General features: G+C 34.3%; 1 protein-coding gene across 9 annotated transcripts in view; it reads right to left on the bottom strand.

Annotated features, from left to right (window-relative positions):
• The window catches only part of PSPC1 (paraspeckle component 1), a 60,417-nt gene that overhangs the window by 30,251 nt on the left and 12,505 nt on the right, over positions 1–17,661 (bottom strand). For 6 of the 9 annotated variants that reach the window (XR_005628563.1, XR_005628564.1, XR_005628565.1 and 3 more), the window contains exon 7: positions 2,448–2,505. The exons of 2 other annotated variants lie outside the window; for them this stretch is intronic. Coding sequence is in view for 3 of the 7 variants with exons in the window: in XM_039718480.1 (XP_039574414.1) it covers positions 2,448–2,505 (58 nt within the window). In the remaining 4 variants the exon portion in view is untranslated. Of the gene's footprint in view, positions 1–2,447; positions 2,506–11,637; positions 12,656–17,661 lie in introns of those variants that run through there. One more of the 9 variants, XM_039718482.1, reaches the window with a different exon arrangement.

The following is a 17,661-nucleotide window of genomic DNA, read 5'->3' as shown; positions in this document are numbered from 1 at the left end:
ACGCAGTAGTGCCATTAACTAAATGCTTAATTACTTGCTATTGGTTTGCTTATCAGCCTAATTAAACTGAGCCAGGTGGCCACTCACAGGTACTGTCACTTATCTGTCAACTGCCACAAAGGTCTCATGCTCTGCATCACATAAACATACCCAGGGTGGCAGATAGCAACTCCTACTATCAAACCTCTACAATTCTGATCCTGTTTCAGGTAGAGTCAGATCTGAAAGGAGCAAAACTGCAGAGTATAATGCAAGGAGAGAGTGGGCCCTGCCTACTTTCAGCAAGAGCCCACGCACTACAAAAAATCAGCTGTAACCCCGAGGTTCTCCAAAATTCTATCTCCAAAGCAAACCCAAAGAGCTAACCACTTAATTGTCCTTTCTTGTTGGTGGGACACTGATGCGAGGAGTTCATTTACAGGACTGTGTTCAGCAAGAGATGGAAAGCAGTCATTAATATTCATGCTACAATGCAGACACTAAAAAAAGTCCTTTTCTGCAAACTAAAGGGCTGAAAAAGTCCACTCTAAATGTCTGAAATGCACCCAACAAGAAAGTCCATAATCTTCATCAATGCAGAGATGGCTCCCCAAAAAAGTCCCTTTTTTCCATATTTAGGTTTATAATCTGCACTTAGCACTACACATCCAATTAAATGCTTTGATGAGGTATACATATTCTCTCTGAAAATGTTTGTCACAGAAAGTTGTAAATATGAGCAGTTCTGTACAAGTCAGCACTTACTAAATCTGTCACAGAGGTACTCTGCTTTCTAAGAAAATTATCATTCAGGTATTTCAGTTATTGTAGATATTCCAGCTCCTTCCGTCCCACATTATAAAAAGTCGCAAATGGCACAGGTAAAGATAAGTTAAAAATAAAATTACAATTCCAATAGAAATATTAAGAGAGGATGCTACTGTCAACAACTAAAGTTCTACTATTTAAAGGTCTACTGTAAGGTTTTGGGATCAATTATTTTGGTTGTACTAATGGAGTTAACATGCTGAGGAAAAAACCTCAAAATCTCCATAAAGAGTGAACTTAAAATCCAGCCTCTGCAGAAATAAATGCTACACTCATTTGCTATGGATATCTAAAGTAGCAGTTCAGTGTTACTATAACTTTTTTGGGATAACACACTTTGTTTCTAAAAGTATTAAGTTTAAAATCAAGTTGTAACATAAAATGTAGAAAGGAAGACCAATAATCACTGTTAGGAACTGCAATAAATAGACATTTTATATGTGGACGTAGAAAGTATATTTTGTGGATCTGGACAACTGGCAGAGTATCAATATCTACAAAGTCTTCCAATTAAATGACTTTTTCAAGTATGATGCAATCATATGCAAAAGTACAACTATAAAATAAAGACATTAAGCCTCAGTTTATGCTTTAGTTTAGTATTTGTAGATAACTTCACAATGTCCTTCTTCAATTTGTTAACAATTTTCATCATCCCTGAAAGCACAAGCCTATTTCTATTTTTCAGCTATAAATGTGTCTCAATAAATGCAAGGAAATCATGAATAATGTGTTTCAAAATCTGAAGCAGATTTCTTACTCTATAAATTCACATTTCTCAAAAGGTCAAGTGAAATTATTGAGATTTGTATGCACTTTCAATTTCAAAATATATGGGAAAATAGGTTTATTACTTTTCCTTTAATTACCACCTTAATTTATTTTAAACTACCATTAGGAAGCTTCCAATAGATTAACAGTTCACACAGTTTAGTTAGATTTCGTGGTTTTGAAGAAATATTTTAAGTTTCAGTCTTGTTTAAAAGCAGATATTCTGGGTAAGTAAGATTCCAAACTGTATCAGTCTGCATACATGGAGCAAGCACTAATTATTATACTTTTCTATTATACTTTTCTACACAGTATTAGTTTTTAGTAGTAGATTACACAGTAATAGATTTTAGCAGTGACAGTATTTTGAGTTGCAGGAGCTAACAGAGAATATTTGAAAATAAGAGACTCGGAGGAAATTGGTAGAACACCAAGCCCATTATTCATTTACCACACCAAGTACATCAAGAAGAACTTGCCGATTTTAACCTCTACATCATTTCACTGCATGCAATTACAGTCATAATTTCTTGGAATAGGTAGTCCCTCCAAAACAATGCCAAATATTCTTTTAACACAAAATTCCTCTTTTGTATCAGGTAACTCCCAGAGCATCACTTGTCCCTAATTTTTGTTTCTCTTAACTTGTACATCATTTTTTTGCCATGTCAAAGCAGTAAAATAAAGATACACCTGGAATAGGCGGGAAAAGCTGCTTGAAAGCAATATATATGTTGGGGCTTTTTTATTTCCTAATATTGCTTACTCCTTTTTTACCAGTTGTCACCAATTAATAGTGCTTGAGTAATATGTACAGTCCCAAAGAAAAAAAAATTATAAACAGAAGCCTTTTTCCTTCAGATCCCTACCTCCCATGTTTATTGCTCCACGAGGACCCATATCACCCATTCTCATTTCCTGTTCTCTCTGAAAGTAAACATAGTTTTCATGGTCAACCTATCATTCTTAGAACTTAAAACATTCCCATTTACTCCATGAAAATAAAAATGTTAAAGTTTCAAAAGTTTCCATTGATCAAAAACAGTACAAGGAAAGACATTAATTACACTCCTGTTTTTTATAACATCAAAGGAATGAGTAAGTTCAATGTAACAACACCGTACATTTTTGCATAATAAAGATTAAATATCCCAAGATTCATTTATTAGATGCAGCAGTCTAACGCTCCCAAACAATTATGTGATCAACCACAAACGAATCCATCTTTACAGAGTGTTTTTAATTAATAAATATTTCTATTTTACCTGTAAACAAACAGGTCTTATCACAATACTTGCCTAAAGGCCATGGTTCAATACTACTCAAACTGATTTCATGACTCAAAAGTACTTGTGTTGATTGAAAACCAAGTTCTGGTGTATTATATTATGGTATGTAAATTCAACCTACCAATTCATCATTGTTCAAATAGTTTTGACTTCACTTGGTGGTGGTATATTTAATAAATTATACTGTGCTACTGATGTTAGTTCAGATACTGACCATCCTTTTAAAACCAGCATAAAACTGTAGTGTCACCAGAAACTGTAACATACATTTACACTAAACAGACAAATAACACATCAAATTGATCCAGGTTCAATTGATGGTCAGTCACCCAACAGCAGAAGATTTCTGACATTACCAAACATGAACCCCGGCCTGCTGTGAAACAATACTCAAAGGGGAGTACCCAGAGTGGCAAAAAAAAAATCATCACTTATGGGAAAACAAAATACTCTATCAGAGACAATTCCAAGGCATTTTAGGGTTACTGTTTACATCAAAAAGAACTAATTCACAGTTCAAAGCAAAACCAAATGAAATTTCTAAAAAAACATTCTCCTTAATTTTCTACAGGAATATTAACACGTATTCTGCTCTTGAGTAAACAAACACACACATGCTGAGAATAAGAAAATTCAAAAAAACATTTACCTCATTCTGAAAGAACATTCCACTTAGGATTTGAGAGCCTAAGTTCAGATACACTTTGAAAAGAAATCCACATACTAAGCAACTAAATCAGTCTGTAAGTGACTTTTACATGGAAATACTAATAAATCAAAATACATTCATTGTATTTGTACAGGTTCACAAAGTCTGGTTTGGTCAATCATATTTGGGATGCCAAACATGAGTCTTCTATCTTCAGCCATTTGAAGCAGCAGACACCACTATCTGACAGAACAGAACCAACAGTTTTATAAAAATATCCTGCTATAGGAAACTGCCATGAGATATATGATAAAGAGCTCTCAAGTTAACAATTTTGTTTGTAGTAACTCATATTAACCTAGAAAAAGTACTTAACACAAGAGTACACACTGTTTTCAAAAGATTATGGCTTAATGTTGAGTGGAAAAATAAGGTCTGGTAAGTAAAAGACACAGGCAGGTTTTCAAGTCCAGCTAAAAAAGGCCATTGATGGAACACTTAAGGAGGATCTCTTCCTCTGACCCCAGAACTCATGTTAAAAATCTATCAGAGAACATGCAGCTACTCTGACAGACCTTTCGCAGTAACATCAATTGACATTTTAAGTAAAATCAGCAGCCCCATGGGGATCAACCATATCCATAAACTGATACAGTCACAAATCAGCATACAACCATGTTGATTATTAGTCTGCTTGGACACCTCAGTCTTGACATCAGGAAGCAGAAGGAAAAGTGGTGCATCACCCCTAGCCAAAAGGATAGGGAAACACCATGGCTAGCAGTTTAACTAGTCAGATTGTGTGCCCCCGCGCATGCCTATATGCCTGTGTGAAAACCAGACACACCGTGAACAGCTGTGACAAACTTTCACTGCAAAGCAAAGCACCAGACTTTACAGTAGGCACAAAGCTTACTTAATTCATCTCAGGTTATACTGCAAGTTGGCTGGTGTTTGTTTTTTTAATGTGACAAGTGCCATAAGGCAAGGCTAAGTACAATACTGGCTGGATAAGGATGTTCAGTACAGAGTTGTAAAGCTGCACTATTTACTAGAACTTGTTTTCTTTGTAAAGGACAGAAGCATATGCAAGCTCTGATGTACACTTTCTTTAAAAAACACACTAGTCTTTCTCCTAGCAATCAACCATTTTTTCTCTGTCTTAAAATGCAGCCAGTCTTTGGTTAACTGAAGTACAGCAAAGATGGGTAGAACCTACTTTTGTTTAGTCTAGTTTAACATTTGTAAGAAAAAACATGAAGTAATTACTTGCCATTTTTTAAGCTTTAACTTCAGTGTTGAATTATTACAGTACAAACAACATTTCAGGTATAGAACTAAGGCCCTGATAATAAATAAATGTGCCTTAAAGTCTCTGCTACCTATTACTTTATGAACACAAGATTAAGACGCTGCTGCTGCTGCTTATAATTATTCCTACTGTTGCATATACAAAAACATATCATGTTCCCGTGACTGTTCAGCACAGGAAAAATTCTTCCATACTTGTAACACAGAATTAGCAACATTACACTTCCTGTCAGAGAAAATACTCAATTTCAAACATTAACAAGCAGTATATATCATTTACGTCATTAGATGTTTGATGTATTCAAAAATTCTATCTGGAGGAGTCCTGGATGGTAACAACAATTCAGCCCTGTCACATACAAATCAGGTCCCAGACAGCTCTTTACTGTGTGAATACAAACATGTTACTACAGGTAAGTTAAGTCAACTAGTCCATGGGTTTTGCCCAAAATATAACAGAAAGGAATACCAACATGCAGTTTGACACAATAGCTGAAGCACTGCTGGTTGGTAATTCAAGCCCACCTGAGAGGTTCATTTTCAGATACTCAATTTGCAGATCTTAATGAGTGTTACCTTCTCAAAGCTTCTTTTCCTCACTACATGACTTCCCATTCTTCTGTTCAGTAGCAGCCTGCTTCAGCCCCTTCCCCAAAGCCACCCAAAACACGGAGTTAAAAAAGGACTGAACTCTCAAGAGAGAAATATGTGGGGTGATTAAGAACCTTTGAAGTCACCCATACCTGGGAAATCAATCTTAATAGGAAGAGAATATGAAAAATAGATGATATGCTGTTACAGGAAGAAAAGAAAGCCATAAGACAAAAAACGTGCAGGAAAGCAAAAGTTAAACTTTGTGAAAAGCAGAAAAAAACATTATCAAAAAGACGAAGTCAGCAAACAAAAAATGTCCTATCGTAAAAGCACCACTTACACAACTCAAACCTTTCCAAATTATTTGTTGCCAGGATTTTTGTAAAATACTTCTGAACTCACTAATGCAGACAACCTTCAAAAAGGTCCAATTCATCTGATTAATTTTTTAGAAAAACTGCTATGATGGCAACTATAGGATTATACTTACTAAATACTTTAGACAGAAGCATTAAAAATTGTATTTCTCACAATGCCAACTAATTTTAACATCAAATGTAAAAAGCAGATCTACACCAAAATATTGATATACTCAGTTTTTAAAACATGTATTTAACACTTAATATAGTATGGATTCACCCCTTTTTACCAAGTACTTGAAACCAGTTTTCCAAAGTATTTGAGGTGTATCATGTGCTATGTTCTTACACCTCTTATCACCACTGATACAGCAATCTAAATATACAGAGAACAGCCAAGATAATTATTTTGAGTTTGTTAATTATATATTACACTATTTTAAATGTTCTACAAAACTGTGAAACTACATCTTTTGAAAAACACCTAAGAATTTATACATGTCACACTGCAAGTAAAAATACAAATAGTCATAAACCTGACTTTTTTTACTGACAAACCAGTGCTACTTTTTTTCCTTAAAAATAGACCTTGCAATTGCAGCAATGCAGCAAAAATTAACCTTGTCTCCAAGTGATGCAATATTCATGGTAACAAAACTGTCAAAAATTATGGTATGAACAAAATATGGCAGGGAAAATTTTAGAACAGCAAAAAAGCAAGACATCTCAGAAATGTTATGATGGCAGAACAAACAGATTTCAATGGTTTGTGGCCAGAGAACATGCAACTATCTACTTACCTTTCATAGCACAGTAACCACAATAATGCTAGGACATTTCATCCAAAAAATGCCTTAGCAAGAAAAGAACACTTTCCCTATAAACTTGAAAATTAATAGTTAAATTAGCACTTTATCTAAGTTGTGTATGTAGAGCAAAATGTTATTAACAGAACTGCTGATTCTCACTTTTCTTCACTAACATGAAAATGGAATTTTACTCTCTAACAGACTATTTATTTGTCAAAATAGGTATGACATTTCTGTACCTCTTACTAGAATTCATTACTCCCTTCTAGTGTGGTTTATTTCATTAAGTTCCTTCTGGAAAAGAAAAACTATTTTCAAAGACTTCTTAATGAGGCATAAGGCCCTTAAATCTTATTTAAATTTTAATTTACTGAAAGACACCTATATTTTAATGGCATAAATCATGCAAGTTACTAAAGCTGCTAGTTAGCAATCAAATCTAGAATCCGGAGGATACTTCTGATTATGCGTGATTTATCTTTTCCTCAGAATACTCCACTATTTCACTCCAATGACAAGTGAACTGGAAGTGGCAGTAAGCAGTTAAAGTAATAAAAGTTTCTCTTCCATCCACCTCTTCCTGTCACCCTTCCCCTCTTTGGTTTGTTCTTCAATTAAGATCTCTATGTAAGATCCAAAAGTTACAATATCTTCACACAGTTCATATACAATAGCAGTAAGTAATTTTACATTAAAAGTATTGATCTTTCAAAATCCAAGATTTGTATGTGTTGAGCACTGAAGTCTAAATTCAGAGCTGATCCCTACTCCAAGCTGGGCAGCATACCAGATGATTCCAAAAATATCTTCCAACCTAAACTACTCAACTACTCAACACTCTAGGAACTGAGTGACAGTGCTCACCCAAGAGTCTAAAAAAATATATAATCTCTTACTTCACACAAATCTACACAAACACATTAAATTGGATAACAACTATAGTAAAGGTAGCTATAAAACATATAGCATGCAATAAACTATAGAGTCCAGTTTTCAAATAGGAATCCTAATAAAAAGAATTTTCATTAGGTTTAATAGCTGTCACCAGGACTCAATCTTAGAAAAAACATACTAAGAAGGCTGGAGGAGATAAAGGCAATTTACTGCTTTCTGACTCGAGTAATGAATAAAGCTGATGGAGATGACTCATTAAGTTCCAACACTAAAAACCCTCGACATTAAAAAAGTATCACACAGGTAAAATCAGGAATACACATGCATGAAATACAATCAGATAAGACATATCCCAGTAAATGCTACAAACTGGAAAAACACTCCTAATGGCAGTGAAAACTACAATTACAGAAAAAAAAAATTATCACTAGTCCTGCATATTTTTTAAGTATTCCTGTCATTTCAGTAAGATTGCAACGGAAGTATCAATTTTATTTGAAGAGAATTTCTTTCAAAACTAACAGCAAAAGTATAGGGATGTATTTGTGAAAAACATCTATGCATTACATATTTGTTCTCTTCTTTTAGTTCTGAGAACAAAAAGTCTTGAACTCCTGTGGGATCTCATTTTCCTCCTGCATCAGCTGCTAAGGATAGTCCTTGACAGCTAAAGCCCACAGAGAAAAAACACCCAATTAAACAAATGCAATTAAAACTCCTCAGAAGTATTTAGCATTGTAAATAGAAGTTATTATTTAAAATACTTTTACAGTAAACTGTTAAACAGCTGTGAACCTCCCAGAATGTTTTGGTTTTGTCATTCTCTTACAGGTGGATGCAAAAGGCAATCTGAACTAAAGTCAGCTTCCTTTATACATCAATCCTCACATGATGTTTAAGCCAGGTCTAAACTGGCAGTTTTGGAAAAGAAAGCAGTTTAATTGCACTAACATGACTCTCAATACAAAGACCTTTAGGGTATACATCACTAACCAGCAACATTTAATAGTCCTAAAGATTAAAGAAAAGGTTAATTCTAAAGGGTAAAGACAATACTATTTAATACACACCAAATAACAGCTTTATTTCACACAAGAACTCCTATTTTCAGAATGTATTACAGCTCAAAATTCAAATTACAATCTAACTTGTTAACAAGAAGGAAAATGGTCTAAAAGAAGCCAAGATATACCATGGAACCTATGCTGTTGATAATAGAACTTGGTTCCATATTGTAATTTATACCTTTTCTGCTTCATTATTTTGTCTTGTAGTTACTTGCTCCTTCACTGAATTTTAATATTGCATTTAAGCCACTGCTTTAACATAATCTGTGAGCTTTTCTCCCACCTCTCTTATTTCCATTTGTTAAAATACAGTAAAACATACATACAAGATCTACAAAACTGACAAAAAATTTGTTTCATTTTCTCATAACCTGAGATAAAAGTTATTCATCATCAAAAAAAAAAAAAGTAAGGTACACAGAGGGCAAAATCAGGCCCTAAACAAACTGTAAATATATACAGCAGTTAGAACCAAAATCAAAATATTTTAATTCCATGTCTACAATCATCATTACATCATCTGTTCAGGTAAAGAATAATCCTACCATATCCCTTCACTGTATATGAAGCACTCTCTGAGGATGTAACTGCAATGAAGCATACCTTTTCCCAAAATGCCTTTGTTGTTGATGATTTGAGAGAAAACAAGCACAGAGGTATTCTGTCAAATTTTCCCCTTGATTTAACAACTAAAACTCAGAAGAGAGGTAAAAATCTGCTTGTCAAATATTTTAATCTAAAATTCAGAAATAATTTTCAGAAGATAAAGGTGCTTAGAGAAGGTAACCACCTTCAACAGATTTGGAAATCCTTTGAAAAATGAGATCCCATTACATCAATTCCCTTAATAGCAACTTTTTCAATTCTGCCAATTAAGCTGGTTCTGCTGGAATTAGGAGCCACCTTAGATTCATGGAACCAAAATGTAAAAAAAATCTGCCATTTCTGTTAGCTTTTTTTAGTAACAGTAGAAAAATTAAAAATATAAATTAAATACAGATCAACAGCTGAACATAATACAAATATTTTTTCAAAGGCACTTTACTGTTTACTTACCCACAAAAGTAATTTCTAGAAGAAATACACAGCATGACTGACAGTTCATGACTGAGACATGTAACAATTACACTACATTCACAATATATTCACATCTTCAGAGGTATATTAGAGAATTTAATCTTAGAATTATTCTGGTTTTCTATGAGCTGAAGAAATGTCAAAAGAGTGGATAAGTATCAAAACAGACAACCTGGCAAGCTGCAAATTATTTAAGATGCACTCCACTATTTACCATGGTGGGGGTAGACTTGAAGGACTGCTTAACTGGTAAGAAAGACTGGGTTAACTCTACCCTTATGCAGAAATGCACTAAAATACTAAACTGAAAATCAGGTGTTATAGAACAATGCTGCATTTTAGATTTCCCAAATCGTTATGTTTTCCCTACAGAGATCCCAAATCTACGCAAATATTTATAAAGGAGCGAACACTGGATGGAGTCAAAAAAAAAGTTTTCCCCAAATGCAAGATTCAATAAGATGTAGTGAAAGTCATCAATGTTTACTTAGAAGAGAAATTAATCAGCCAAGAATACCCTTTATCATGGAATATTTATGTGAAAATCTACTTCTTAATAGAAGTGCCAACAATAAGACTGCAAAAATCAACTTAAGAGCACCTCTAGTTATAGCCACAGTACACTAAATATGATTCTGCCAGACTTCCCTATTATCAACTTTTCCTCACCAAGTAGATACTATACACGCCAAATAAATTATAACATAAAAACCAGTACAATTGTAGTTGTTAACTCATAATTAATTTGAGTTACAAGTAAATAGAATATGCAAGTATTTGTTAAAAGGAAGCTGAAAACTGAAGTCTCTCAATCCTACAAAGAGGTCCTGTAGGAGAAACTTTTAGCTCCCATATAGTGTCTTTTATAGAGGCTATGGATGTTGCTTATAACCAGAATAGTTCAATGTTTAAGATTTCTTGAATTAACTTATGGCCTGTCCATACACACAGCACACTAAAACATAAGCAAATATAAACAGAGAAGCATCAGTGAAACTTTCTGCAGTTTCAGTCAAGCTCCACAGTTACTTTACACAACTTGTAGGCCATTTCCTGTAAAACTGGAGCAATGAGGCAGACCTGAATGAGGAAGATGCTTGTCATTTGCACAAAGTTCTGACTGATAAAATAATACAGTCTATCAGGCAATTCTAGTATTTCCATCAAAAGCGTAAAAAAATGGTCATCTGAACAAATCCAAACAGATTGAGAAACATTGTTTTCTAGCTAAACACCCTAACCCAAGCTCACACACTCTTAAGCTACACTGGCTGGTTTCATCAAAAATATCCAACAAAAACTACTATTTTATTTATGTACAATAGACCCAAAGGTCAGAATTATGACAGGGACTCAATGGGGACCACCCAATCAATAGAGACAAACACGAATAGCTGGTTCTTACCTAAACTCAGAAGTTCCCCTATAGTTAAAACAAATGTTTAATAATTCAAAAATGGTGGGGGAAACAAACAGGAAGACTCCATAAGAAAGTAACATTTTTAAGGTATTATAAAACCCAGAAGCACATAGGAAGATAAACAAAACCTGAAGATAAACAAAGTCTGATTTCAACATCATATTCTCTTTTTCTCAGAACAGACAACTACTAGCTATCCTGTCTAGGATAACCCAAACTGCATTTGAGACCTGTAGCAAGGGCTTCATGTCATGTACAGAACAAAAGTAATGCAAACACTCCTTCATCCTACACAATTTTAGGCCTAAACTAACGAGCCATTGCCACTGTAGGAAATCATAACGGTGACAAATATTTTAGTAGGGACTGTTGTGACATGACATGGAGTGATAGCCTTAAACTAAGAGTGGGTATTCCAACTAGGTGAAAGGAATTTAAAAAAAATTTTACAATGACAGCAAACAAATACTGGAACAAGTTGCCCAGACAGGTGGTGGATGCCCCATCCCTGGAAACATTAAGGATGGCGTGGGGCTGTGGAACAAGTTGCCCAGACAGGTGGTGGAAGCCCCATCCCTGGAAACATTAAGGATGGTGTGGGGCTCTGAGCAACCTAAAGTAGCTTAAGATGCCCCTGCTCATTGCAGGAGACAATGAACTAGATGGCCTTTAATGGTCCCTTCCAAACCAAATCGTGCTATGATTTTAAGATTATGTTCAGATCAAAAACATCTTTGAATAGCAAACCTCAAATATATTTAATTGACTCTTTAGGCTTCAGTTTCTACTGAACTCCTCATCTGAACAGTTACAAAACAGCTCTACTGAAACTCATCCTCTTACCAAAACCACTATTTATTAAAAGTGCTAATTATTGGAAAGTAATACCCAACCTTTGCACGATTAAAGTGTACTTGATGGAAGACAGAAGTATCAGATTTAAACTCCATTTTCTTCATGGATGATCTAATAACCCAAAACAAGCACTGCCTCCAGTAATAAGAAAAAAATACTTTGACATGGATGCTTGTGAAATACTAATGAGAAAAATAATAAATATTTTAATTTAAAAAATAACATCCTGGTTTCAATAGACAGGTAACAGCACTAAGTTAATTTATATTTATTTCTATTAGTTTTCTGCATTACCAGTATTAACATTTTCTGCTCTGTGAGAGCTACTGAAGCAAAATGCTGGAGGCTAATCAAAAGGTCACATTTAAGAAAAAAAAACCTACATGGAAGGCACTGGCTTGAGAGACAGAAACCTAAACAGGTCACTAAACAGGCTTCCTTCACACTATGCAACAGACCCATTAACAGACTTCCTCGCATGCAAAAATACTATTTCTACAGAAATCTCGCTTATTGCTTCTTGGGCATTTTATTCTTTCTTTAAACATGGATCCCTTGAGCAAAGACAAACTGTTCTAAGCAGAGGAAGTTACTTTAGTTGCAAGTCTCAGTGCCACCAAGCAAGATCTCAGGATTTAGAGAGGTGGATGAGTCCAAAATAGGTACCAAGCAGACAACTGAAACTGAAAGTTAGTTTCTTCTTAGTCTGGGTAAATACGTGTACAAACTCCAAGTCAAACTTAACTCCAGTAGCTGAGGAAGAAAAAATGAAAATTATTAAGGCAAACATAAATTTTAGCTTCTTCAAATATATACGGCATTTATCAAACACATCAATAAATAATTTTTTAAGTTATGTATATAATTTCTAAGTACTCTTGTCAAAATATGAAAAACTGAAGAACTCTGTTGAAGTAACTTAAGTTGAATAAGATTATTTCATTTATCATTTATTTCAAATCATGAGCAGCAATAATTTTCAGAAATAATAGTAAAATATATACTATAGATGTATAAAATCTGCTCTTGATTAGATTTTTTCATTTTTATCCATCAAACAGCAAAAGTTAAGTACGCAAATGGAGTATTCTATAAACAAGTACAGATGCATTTGAGGGCTTCCTATCAATAATTGAATAAAAATGGCATCTGCTACAGCTGAGGCCTCATGAAACACAGACACTGATGACAACTAATGTCATTTTGCCATTACATAAGCAGCATCTGGACAGTGTTATTTTAGCATCCCAATCATCAGTCTAAGAGAAAGTAAGGTTATAAACAAAACCAGATAATCTAAAGAATAGGACAGAAAATTCTCTATCAATTACTGCAGAAAAGAACAAATTTGGGAAAGCTTAAAAGCAGTACCACAACACCTAAATTCATATTGGAGATTACTGCACATTTGACAGCAAAATAAACTATAAAAATTACTTGTGAATAGTCACTTGTTCTGTTTGCGAGTTCACATAAAGTACATTAGTATTTTCCAAAGCACTTTGTGCAAACGTTAGAAGACAACTGTAACAGAGCAAAAGATTAGTCTCCTAAACATAATACAAAAATATCACATTGCCTAAACACTCACAGTTCACACATACAGAAATATAGATATAAATGAAATATGTGATTGTAACAATTATTTGCTCTGTTACTGAAAAATTACTTTAAGTAGCATCCTTGACATACATAAAAACATGACCTAGAAAATCAATTATGAACCATCCTAAAATGGTAATGAAATACTTACAAGAAAAGAACTTATTCCACAAACACCTTCATTTAATGCATATAAGCACATAATAGGTTACAAAAAGATACCTGAAGATTTGCCTTGATTTTCATGTAATGTCTTTTAATACTAAAAGCAGATATGATAGCTAAATAGTTTTTTCTACCTGACAATGCAATTAAAGGCTGAAATTAATTTATTTAGTTGCTGAAAACAATAAAATTGAATATTTTAAGGCCTGTTAAGGAAGTATTATTTTTGCCTAAAGCAACAAATTTAGTATCTGAAACACCAAGGAACAGAAGAAATGCATGATTTAAGAATCTGTCTACTGATGTATATAACTCCTGAAAAAATAAATATCATTTAGTGCTACTGCCAAAACTAGGAGTGCCCACAAAAACACAAACTGTATTTACATAATGCTTGCTTAAAGGCCTATCCTATGTTGACGTATGCATAGCAAGAAGCTTGATTGATCACTAAAGCAAAACCACTGCCAAGAAAAGCAGTGTTTTGTCAGGTTGGTGTGTTTTAGTTCTACATTTAAATGATTTGTCTCTTTCCAAGCTAGTTTTCCCTTAAAAAGCCTTTAAGGTGTCACACATGCACTATGTATGCTGGACTGCAGTAAGGATGCAATTAATCTTGCCCAGTCCCGCTCTACAGAAAAATTTTTATAAAGCAGCAAGAAACTGAGATTTTACTCATATGAACTCATACTACTTCACCACTATTAGCTTCATTAAGTATAGGAGGCTGTCAGGATAAAATAACCAACATTAATTGTTAGAAAACTTATCAAATTTGGAAAGATTCTTAGAAATGTTTCATTATTGGGCATCTGCCTTCGTTTAGTTTTGCATGAGATAAGAAACAATTCACCATTCAGTGAAAATTCTAACTGCTTACATTACTGGAGCTTTTGAGCACAATGCTATGAGAAGATAGGATCAAAATACAGTTCTATTCACTTAAACAGGCATGAAGTGCAAAAATCTAGTCCTGAATTACTGAAGTTCAAGGAAATCTAACTGACTTAGATTTCCTAAGATGTGACTGTCTTAAGTCTTGTTTAGAACATGCCTAATGCTTAACTTGCAAGTAAACTTAGAAGAGAGGGATAAGACATGCCTCCATACAGTAAGAAATGGAAAACTACATTTATAAACTGCTCTGAAGGACCAAACCCTTAGAACAAAAACTATGTTGCGATGGCATTCCTGAAGCTATGAATATCATTGCTGTTTTGCAATGTGCCTTTTTACTTTCTTGCTGTCATCTGTCTTACAGCTTTTGATCCAAGTCCACTACAATCCCTGCTGTTGAAGCATCTCCATTGCTTTAGGAGCTGATACTTCATGCTGATAATTACTCAACATTCTTGACAGCAGCGCTTCTGCATGAAAACTAAAGGAAAGCAAAACAACATCTAGAAATAATTCCTGAAAATACTATGAGATACAAAAGGAAACTATTTATATATGAAGTCTTACATGAAAAAACCAGCAAGCATTCAGAAATTGAAACTCATGAATTCTCAGGAAACAGTCCCTTACACATTCAAAAGGGGTTTTCCTTGAAGAGAAGTGGGCAAGGATGTCCAAAAATCTCAATTCCCTCTTTAAACCACCAGTAAGAAGAAAGGTAAGTTTAAGGTTGGTATTGCAGTTGTTGTTTCACTAAGTACAATACCCACCCAACACTAATTCACAGTGTTACTACAGAAGTAAATCTGTCCACACAAAACTAGGACTACAACTCCTACATATTTTTGGTCCCTGTTTTAGACACATAGAAACTATTTTAATACACTAAATCCAAAACACTAAGTTGGTGACACAAATAAAAGCAGGTCTTGGAACAGGAATTATTTTGCAGAATGCCTCTGATTGAGATTCAACAATGTAAATTGAAGCAAGCCATCCATAACTGGATAATAACCGCTGCATGTTTGAGTAATTAATGTACTACTGGCACTCAGAAGTATTTTCTATTTAAAAAATATTTGTGCTGTTGCAAAATAAATCACCGTCATCAAGTTCCTCTTTCAGCCAGAAGAATGTATGCAAAATAAAAATTAGCAGAATACTACTGGAAAATTAGTTTCCCAATTAAGCTACTGTGAAATCAGAATGTATATAAATTATTGAGTTATAACAACACATTTCAACTAACTGACTTTTAGAAAGGAAGGGAAAAACCATAACCAATATGAAAGTGTTTATTCATAATTTATCTAGTAGAGATCACATAACTAGATTAATAGATTGTCTAGGCATCATCAGGCTGCCCATTAGATTAACCATCAATGCAATCAAATTTCTAATGTTCATCATCACCAGCAACAAGAATGCTTCAGGAAAAGAAAGCCTCTCACAGAAAATATTTTTATCATCTGTAACAAAATCAAGTAACTGCTAGCTGAATTAAACTTGATAACAAGATGTTTTTCAGAAGTAGTTCTATTTTTAAAAAATCCTAGTTTGATGAGTTGGAAAAGATACAGACAGAAACTTTCAACAGGAAAATCTAATACTGCAGCCTTGCATGAGAGGGTCCAGTTCTGACTGCCACTGCACTTACCGTTTATCTTCCTGTTTTAGACTGACCAGTAAAAAGTGATAGGATATAAGTCAAGGAAGCTTACTTTTCAAAGCTTTTAAGAAACAAAAACAATTATTAGAAACAATTATTATTGTTGTGCTAAATACCTTGTTGGCAGAAGACTTTATTATGTTGTAAGTATAATGCCAGAAGAGTTTATCAAGACTTGATATGGTAAAAAACTATCCAACAGAATCAAAAAATGCAATTCTCACCAAGAGTCAACTTTAACCTCTGAAAATAATAATAACTTTCTCAGTACACGTACAGTGGTAATCTGAGAGTAGAACTAAGTGCAAGATGGAATCTATTCACAGTAAACGAGTATTAGTAAGGACAAATAAAAACTAATTAGTTGTATAAGAAATTCTAAGCTGAAATCAGATTTCATGTGTCATTTTGCAATCCCCAGAAAAGGCTTACAGTTTTCCTCTGCTTGAAAATGCAAAGGCTTTTTCAATTCCCATTCACACTGTACAACTACAGTTATCTAAAACCATCTTAAAACAAGCATCTATAAAATGATAGGCATGCTTAGTCACACAGCTGCCCTGATTAGAAACTGTTGCTAAAGAAAGCAAACACATCACTTGCTATTTTGTTTCAATTTTTCCTCCTTTAACGTTTAAAGAGCATAAGAAGTAAGACCTAAGTCAAAACATAACCAGAATACTAAAGACTATTCTTGAGAATACATTTTTTCATGTATCATTGTGCACCACTTAAATTTCATATGAGTTATATATAAGTTAAAACGCTTTTGGTAGGGCTGTTACTGCAAAACCAAATGTATATATTCTTGCAGTGTATTAATTAGGACCAGATGAACAAACAATTTCAGTAATGCATGAGAGTGGGAAAGCTAAGCTCTTCCAAAGCAGTCTTCCACCCTTCGCCTCCAAAAAATCTGATGTATAAAAGCCATAAAAATTATGCATAGTGATTGAAGTGGTTTCCATTTGAACCACTCTTCCTCCCTTTTTATCCTACATTTTTGCCAACTCCAGCACAACAACTTTAACAGTTTCTATTCATATAGGGTTTGGAATTTAAAAATGTAGACAGGCAACAAGGATGGACAAACTGTGGTAAGCAATTTAAGCACAGAGACTAAATACTCTTATCTCAAGACAGATGTAAGAATAAACCAGTAAATGCTGTGGTGGCCAACATTATCTAGTTTTCCCCACTCCAAGCTGCAGAATACAGGCCACAACTTCCAAACAGCAATGGAATCTGTGGGAGCTACTGCCATCCCAGGGCTGTGGGTTGGCTCCCCAGCTTGCTGTCACTGCAGCAAGAAGCATGGGTCTCACAGAGGAGCGGAGGTTTTGACAAGTAGCTTACAGGTCAGAAAGTCAGGCAACCCCAAAAGATGCTACATTAGGATATGACAGTGATATGACATTTCACATTT

The sequence above is a fragment of the Passer montanus genome, unplaced genomic scaffold (assembly GCF_014805655.1).
Source record: "Passer montanus isolate IOZ18808 unplaced genomic scaffold, ASM1480565v1 scaffold4, whole genome shotgun sequence".
Classification (NCBI taxonomy): Eukaryota; Metazoa; Chordata; class Aves; order Passeriformes; family Passeridae; genus Passer; species Passer montanus.
Note: the sequence above shows the minus strand (reverse complement) of the source record. Positions and strands in the feature narration are given on the sequence as shown.